Consider the following 8490-nt stretch of genomic DNA (forward strand, 5'->3'; position numbering starts at 1 on the left):
CTCTATAAAGAACCAAGTAACAAAATAAAGGAAAAAGGTAACATTCCAATATAACATTATCTACGCTCTGAAATTTGAATCACTTAATTTTCACATGTCATATAATATTCTTTTGATTTTTTTTCAAGTATTGAAATCCTTTCTGAGCTCACAAGCCTCAAAAATACAGGGTATCCCAAAGGTTGCCCGGTAAGTCCCCATACATGGAGAAAATGGGAAATTGCAGTTAAATGCACCTTTATTTACAAAATGTTCATTACAAAGTTGTACAAAATATTCTGTTGGCCACCTCTTTGTAAACCTTTGTAATGAATATTTTGTAAATAAAGGTGCGTGTAGCTACGATTTCCCAGTTTCCCTATGGAAAATGGAGACCTCAGGGTGACCTTTGGGACACCCTATGTATGTGGCAGATCAGAGCTGGCCCATAAACCAGTCTGCCAATCACTTCTCCAAGTTAAGAGCAACTAACTGACCTTTTTCAAACTCCTGACGGTAGTTCTCCCTTTAAATAAATTGATGAATTACCAGACATTCATTTGACTAACTCCTTAAGCTTGATTACCCTACGAGGTAACTGCATGTGTTGATAACAACACCTCTTGGTTTTAAACTACCGCCTTCCACTAAAAGTACTCATCTTGAACAGCTAACTTCATGAGATTAGAAATGAATTCTACCTCGAAGCCAGTAAGTAAACTAGGAAAAGTGTGATATTAAAACTACAACAGCTTTTTATATGAGTAATCACTCCACAGTAATTCATTTTGCCCTCTCTCTCTTTCCTTTCACCTTGATGTTAAACCCCTTTTCTATATTCCAATTTTCTTTTAGGTAAGATAAACCTATAGAATGAAGTACAGTACAAATACAGAAAAGGCACTAGAAGAAAATTACTTTAGAATCTGACCCTCATTGCTTCCAAACTCAATTTTATTTTATAATCTAAAAGATGAGAAAATTCGGGTAGTGCCTGTGGCTCAGTGAGTAGGGTGCTGGTCCCATATACTGAGGGTGGTGAGTTCAAACCCAACCCTGGCCAAACTGCAACAATAAAAAAAATTAAAAAAAAAAAAAAATTAATAAAAAAAAAAAAAAGATGAGAAAATTCAATAGCAGTCTTCATATAAACATGAGATATAACCTACATTCTTAAAACAGCCTATACACATCAGTGTTGAATGTGCGTCATGAATAACAAGAAAAAATGTAGTATGGAATGTCAATTTGCAACAATCAATCTTCATAGATACAAACCATAGGTGGTGAGGAAGGACTCCTTACCCCCAAGCCACTCCTTGTATGTTAGCTCAGGGGCAGGAACAGGATTCCTTCTTCAATCACTTGCTGCGGCAATAGCTGTAACCCAAGAAAACTGTAATACCAAATGAAAGTATAACATTGTCCACAGGCAAGTCTTTCATTACTTGGTAACTATTTTAAGCTGTCTGGTTTCAAGCAGACAAAATACAAAGAGAGATTATTAAAGACACAAGGCTAAGCTGTTCAGGGAGGGCCCATGAGAAAAAAAAAAGTCTTGACTTGGTCATTTTTCCATTTGAACTGATGTCTCCTACCAACTGACAGCAGAAATGTCACTATTTCTTAGCTAATCAAATGTTGCCAAGCAAGCCAAGCTACAAGCTGGCCAACCTAAGGCTGGCCAGACCCATACATAATGCCAGTTCATTAGCACCCTACACCACCAAAGGTACCTAAATTGCAAACACTGTGTAGTTATTTTCAGAACATACTAACTTGCATATTACTCTAGAACAAATATAAAACTTTTTACCAGGTTTTCTAATCAAAAAGGCTTGAGTGAAGAGAAACAGTACAGACTCTTCATCCCATGACCAGAAAACCTTTCTACATTTTAGGGACTGATTATCATTACACTCTTCTATACCTAAATAATATCAGGTCATAAGTTAAACTCAGATCACATCATGCAATCTTTACCCACAACTACCTTCAGTGAGTTATCTTAATATAAAACATAACCTGCCTTTCAGTGAAATTAAAAATGAGGAGTATTAAACATAAAAATAACTTAGGAACCTGTTTCTATTTTAATAAGATTTCCAAAGTTGCTACTTACCTACCTACCTACTTACTCCTGTTAGAAAAACATACACAAGAGGATAGATTTTGTTGTGCATGCACTCATTTAGTAATTAAGCTGGTTATTATTTAAACCATTAACCTTTAGTTCTTCTTCCTGAATGGTGATGAAAGGATTTCAGGAATATTATTATTCCAAAGATTTCATAAATGTAATTTTGCCAGGTGCGGGTGAAGACAAAATAAACTGTTCCTAAACTAAGTATCCAAAGAAAAAATATATATATATGCATGTTGCATTGATTTTATGCCTGCACCCCATCCCAGGAATAAAAGCTTTCTATAAAGTTTACACAGCTCTTCCTAAGTTCCTCTACACAATATATATCTTATCATTCGGGTATTGGCGATTCAGTCTTTTACCTAACTAAAATTAAAAATCGGTCTTTAAAAATCTATTAACAAAGTGAAACTAAAAGATGTCAGCCATTTTCCCAGACCCTTGAGAGAAAGGACTCTTCTTGTGAGAGTGTCAAAGCTCACTCATCAAATGCATGACCCATTCTCATCTACCTGAAAGTCGGTATTGCAGGGACAAGGTGGAGGTGGAGAGAGAACTCACCATCTCAGGGGCAATCCATTCCTTTTCCAGTTGTCAGAAATGGTCTTTCTTCTATTGTCTGGTAATCTGCAGCTTTGATCTTTCCTCTGTAGCTATGTCCTTCCACATTACAGCCTTTGAACACCTGGGTTTTCCAGAAGTGAATAACTCTTCTGATGCTATCTAATACAGGTATAATAGGACTTGAACAATCTTTTTATTCTGGAGAATCTTCTACAAATACGGCCTAAAAGTGGTCTAAGGAACTACTTTTTCAAATTGCTTGTCATCACCTTTAAAGGCCTGGTTTCACAACAGCCATTACCTTACTGTGTCTGTCATAATTCAGAATTTAACACTTTTAACTACTTTTCCTGTTAAAGTAGGAAGAAAATAGAAATAACTTTTTATATACACACTTTAAAATTCAAGCTAAATGGTACCTGCAAATAAATTTATGGGAGAATATGTATTTGCAACAAAAGCAGAAACTCATTATAATCAACTCTAAATTGCAAGCTGAGAAAAAGATAGTATTCAAACTTCTGAATAATTAACTGCATAGTTCAGTAAGGATTTATTCCACATACACCCTGAAATCTGACTTTCCATGGAGCCTCAAACAAGTGACTTTGCTACAACGCAAATGTTCTGAGGCTCTTGACACAATAACCATTTTTAATATAAAAACTCTGTATACTCTATTTTAAGGAATCAAGCTAGGGGTCAAAAAAAAAAAAAAATACCAATACGGAAGCAACACCCTCCAAAGAGACTAAGAATGCTCTTTGGACTCACAAAGTAGCACAGAAAGCAGGGCAGCTCAAAATTCCAAGGCTGGGAAAACCATGGTTTCTTCATGTCCCATCTGCTGTAAAACTTGCCTAACACGACATATCCTCATTTCCAAGACACAAATGATTTGGAGGTGTGAGAAGGAAAAATAAACCATCACTTTAAAGGAGTACCCTAAGAGGCATATAGTTCAAAATCCAAAAACATGAAAGACATGTATCTTAGAATTGAGGAGTTACAACAGCCTTCCTGCAACAGAGTACAAACTGCCTCAGCTTAGAATGTACAAGTTCATAGTAACATTAAATAAAGCTAAATGTTTTCATTCATTTCCACCCCCCAAGTATTCATCCTACTTTAGCTCAAATGTTTTTGAACAAAAATACTGAAAAGTCTGTTTTAATCTTACTTTAGGTCAAGGATCTTAACAAAACTTCAGCATTGTTACAACCTTCTATCCACTGCTACAGGCTGCCACCACCACCCTCTGCCTCCTCTAAAAAGCATTTCACCTTTATATCCGCTTTCTAGGGTTTTTTCTGGGGTGGGGGCGGGGAGTTGTCCTCTGCTCTCAGGCAAGGATTTCAAGGAAGGTATTTATTATCTTAACCAAATTACGTTTGGTTTATCTGTGCTGGAGTAAAAACTGTATGCTCCAACACCCAGATTTTAAACCCTGGGCGTTCAAAGATACAAAAAAAAATACTAGTAGCATAGTAAAGCAAATACATTTAACTAGTATACTTGTACCCATGTTAACCAAGGTACTTGGAGCTATGTCAAAAACAAAGGACTACAGAGTCTTTATTTCAAAGGTTTATAGAATGTGCCATACTATGCCTGTATGCTGCCTCTTCAGTGATCACCTGTTCCCCTCACCCCAAGACAAGGTAAAGAAAAAAAAAATTCAGCCACCACACTTCCCAGGTTCTACATCTCTTAAAAAGAATAGGTTAAAGGGAGGGCTTAAACAACTTCCACTTAATTAAAATGTTTCCTTTTCTTTTTCCCTATCCTTTTTAGGCTGTATATCCTGGTGAGGGAGGAGAACCAGAAAGGGGGTTACTCAAGACTCTAAACAATCTTCACTTCTCCCAAATTCATGAACAAGCTAGGGGACACAATGGCATGGCTGGCCAGACTGTCTAAACCTGGTCAAGAGGCACTGGCGTCCTTTGCCAGGACAGCGTGCAAAGCACACTTTGTAACCGGCTCCTAATGCTGTTTATCAATAGAGCCCAGACCATGATCCCAGACTTAAGTTCAACCAAACTTGGTAAAAGTTATTCTTCGCAATTGACCCAAAGCCTGATTCAAATATAGAATGCAGCCACACCTCCCGCGCTGTAGGAAGCTATGCTTCTGAAGTTCACACCTGGTACAACGATTTTTATCCATTATACCTGCGGGGAGGGGAGAGGAGAAGCAGACATCACACTCTACGTTACCGAACTCACGGAAGGTTGGGGATTTCGGCGACGACTTGTGGAGTACCTGACCCAGAACTGAGGACGAAGTGCTGCCTCCGGGCCGCGGGCCCCTGTCCTCGGCCACGCCATCACCTGAAGTGAAGGGGCTGCTGGTTCGCTTATCCCTCCAAGCCTGAAATCCCCTACCTCAAGATCAATCAAAAGCAGGGGGGAGCAAGTGTCTTCTGAAGGCGCAATAATGGCCACAACTTGGATGAATGAAACTGGGCTAAGGGCACCCGGAGCAGGATTTTCACTGAAGTCAGAAAAAGAGAAATCAAAGATTTTTTTTAACGTGAGAGCGGTTACAAGCGACCGCAGCACAGACAACTGCACAGACACGCTTTGGAGGAACGCTTTATTGAGCGCCGACGTCCCGGGCGGCCGGCAGGCGCTACAGTGGAGGCGGGCGGCGGAGGCCGGCGGAGCGGGACGCAGCGGGCGGCGGGGCCGGCGACGAGGCAGCTTCACGACGAGCGGGGGCGGGCCGAGGCCGAAGGCGGGCTGGCTCTCGCGCGTGTCCTCCCGTGGGCCTTCCACTGGACTCCCACGGGCCGGGGCCGGGGCGCGAACCCGGGCCCGACCCGGCCGCCCCGCCCCCCGCCCGCGTGCGAGGCACACCCTCCCGCGGCCGCGCACACGCGCAGCACAACCCCGCCTCCCGCGCGCACGCGGCCGGGCCGAGCCGGCCCACGCGCGCCCCCTCCGCGCGGACGCCCGCCCACCGCCCCGACCCCCTCCGGGCCGCGCGGTAAGGCCCGGGGTCCCGCCGCCAGGGCGCACGGGGGAGGGCGGCCTAGCGGCGGCGGGGGCGCCCGCGCGGGAAGACCGGCTCTGAGGGAAGGTCACTTACCCGCTGCATGGCTTTCAGGATCAAAGCCAGCTCGTAGCGGGGCATGACCGAACGCTTCGGACCGAGCCGGCTCCCGGGCCGCTGACTGGCGGGACGGCGGAGACTGACGGGACCTGGGGGTGGCTGGACCGCGCGGCGAAAGCACACTCCGGCCGCGCGAGCCCGGGCTTAAAGGCTCTGGCAGCTGCGCAGACGGCCCGCCACGCCCCCTCGGCGCGCCCCGCCCCGCGCGGCCGCAGCCCCTGCCCCGCCCCCCGCGCCGGCCGCCGCGCCCCCTCCTCGGCCCCGCTCCTCGTGGCGTAGCCCTCGCCGGGACCCCAGCCCCTCCGGGCTGCAGCAGCTCGGGGGCGGCGCCGCGGGCTCCACTGGAGCGGGCCGCCTAGACCGCACTCCCCCTCGCGACCCCGCCCCCTCCGCCGCGCCTGCTACCTAGGGCTCTCGAACGGGCTGGAACTTTCCATGCCTCCGGTCTCATCCTAGGCGGCGGGCGAATGAGTGCCCGCGTGTGCGCGTGCGCCGCGGTGCGGTCTCGTCAGTGCGCGCGCCCCTCGCCCGCGAGTCCCCAGCGCTGGGGGGTCTTCGCAGCGGAAGGCGGGGTCGCGGCAGGACCGGAGCTCTGCGGCCCATGGCTGAGAGCGAAGGCTTGGAAGCGTTTGCGCTCGAGGCCGGCGGGGGGCGTCTCTCGTGCCCGCCCCCACCCCCGCCCACCGCCTGTGCCCAGCGCGCGGGCTCGGGTCCGGCCCCATTCCTCGGCGGCTGCGTGACCTTGGGCAGGCTGCTTGTGCGGAAAGTGGGGACACGATGCCTTGGAGTGAGTTGATGCGTGGAAGCGGCGCAGAACGGTGCCAGGCACTGACCATCAGGCGGGACTCCGGCATTTGTTGTGTGCCTCCGGCCTGCCCCACGTATTGTTGCCAAGGGCAGCCTAATACTTCAACTCCATCCTATGTTCTTTAAATGTTTGCACAGCATTCGTTTAAAGGATCGGCTGAGTACTTGGGAGATCGAGTAGCAGCTGTCTAAGACAGGGGTTAGGGGGCGCATCTTGCAGTCCAGACCCTGATACTCTGACACGGGGCTCCCCTCTTTTCCCAGCCTCTTGACTGTGCAGATGCCTCATGCACGGCGCCTTTTCTCAGAGATAGAGCCTGGGTCTGCTGCTGCCATTGCCCCTAAGCTTGCCCCATTACAAGAGTATACAAGCGAAGTGTTTGTCAACTTTAAAGTGCTTTAATTTCAATAGGTAAAGTTTATTGAGCACGTTCTCTGACTCAGGAACCATGCTAAGGTTGATAGCCTATGCCCTAAAATTCTTACCATAGCCCTGAGATGACAGAGAATCTTTGCTTGACCAAACTTTATTCAGGCTTTTGAATCTTCTGCCAGACCCATCTGTGCGCTTCCTAGTAAAATCCAATTTTAGCAAAGAACCGTGGTAAATCGGTGTAAGGAGAAACCCCAGCCCCTCCCTTCATAGCTGATGGGGTTCCTCATTCTCCTCTATCTCCCAGTTGATCTCTGATAACCCTGGCCTGTCTTCTGCAAAATTTCTATTAGGTTGGCTTAGCCAGGATCCCCCTTAACCCTGATATTTCCTCTTGGTAATTTTCCATTCCTTCTCATTCTCTCTCTCTGTCTCTCTCTCACACACACACACTTTCTCTGCTCCCTGGGTATAAATTGCCACTTGCCCACAATGTATTCCAGTCAAGCCTTATCCCTCTTCCCCTACTGCCATGGTCCCTACACCCATACTTATAGGGATGGTCCTAAATAAAGTCTGCCTTCCTGTGCTTTAACAAGCATTATTTAAATCACTTTTTGTTTAACAGAGTCAAGTACTATGAACCCCACTTTAGGAATTAGGATATACAGGCATTCAAAAGTTTTATAACTAGCCCAAGGTTACATACATACATACATGGTAATAGAAACAAACTTTGGATCTAGGCTATCTGAAAGCTGACCCCATACTCTTAGTGAGGATGCTATGTCTTCTGGCCTCTTGTGACCTTACCACACAGATTAAGGTACTGGTATTATTCAGTGGATTCACCATGTGTTGCAGGTAAACCAAGACTAGAGTCACTTTGTCACCCTACCCAGAGACCTCACCATTTCACATCTCCACCCTCCCATTCATCACAAGAGATGAAGAGCATAGTTTGGACACAAGTTTTTCTGTGATATCTAGGCTTTAACATGTTCTATTCCTTGGCTGGTCCACAACCCACATTCTTCTAAACTACCACACAGGCAATTAATCCAAATTACCTATATAGCATCAACTCAATTCACCTTTGGTTTGAAAGAGTGGCATACTATAAATAACAAGGAAATAAGGAATTTCTGGACCTTCAGAGTGAGTTATAGGTTTTCTAGGTTGATCCTTTTCATCTGCCCCTCCTATTGTCGGTTACACGACCCAGTTTACAAATTGACCCCTTTGGGGGGTGGCACCTGTGCCTCAACGGAGTAGGGCGCTGGGAGGGTTCAAACCCAGCCCCAGACAAAAACAGCAAATTGAATATGCCGAACCAGAGACCAAGGTGATACCATCAGCCAACTTCCAACTTGGAGCATTTTCCCTTAGAAACTCCAGTTTTCCTTAATGCCCAGGGATCAGGGAGGATCTGGCTTTTTCTTCTACTCCCTCCCCAACTTGACAAGTGGTATAAGAAAAGTAGCCTGATGATTGTGCAATGCCT

The 8490-nt window shown here is 46.1% G+C and overlaps 2 protein-coding genes across 3 annotated transcripts in view; both read right to left on the bottom strand.

Moving 5' to 3' along the window:
* Positions 1-4934, bottom strand: part of SLC5A3 (solute carrier family 5 member 3) — a 31895-nt gene extending 26961 nt beyond the window's left edge. Inside the window, exon 1 of one of the 2 annotated variants that reach the window (XM_053564921.1) lies at positions 4918-4934. The gene's annotated coding sequence lies outside the window, so the exon portion shown is untranslated. Of the gene's footprint in view, positions 1-2686; positions 2800-4917 lie in introns of those variants that run through there. The other variant, XM_053564919.1, reaches the window with a different exon arrangement.
* MRPS6 (mitochondrial ribosomal protein S6) overlaps positions 1-5968 on the bottom strand; it is a 68982-nt gene extending 63014 nt beyond the window's left edge. Inside the window, exon 1 of the mRNA XM_053564923.1 lies at positions 5783-5968. Within this exon, the coding sequence (XP_053420898.1) occupies positions 5783-5827 (45 nt within the window). The 5' untranslated portion in view covers positions 5828-5968. The remainder of the gene's footprint in view (positions 1-5782) is intronic.
* Between the last annotated feature and the right edge of the window lie 2522 nt (positions 5969-8490).

Source organism: Nycticebus coucang, chromosome 16, assembly GCF_027406575.1.
Source record: "Nycticebus coucang isolate mNycCou1 chromosome 16, mNycCou1.pri, whole genome shotgun sequence".
Taxonomy (NCBI): Eukaryota; Metazoa; Chordata; class Mammalia; order Primates; family Lorisidae; genus Nycticebus; species Nycticebus coucang.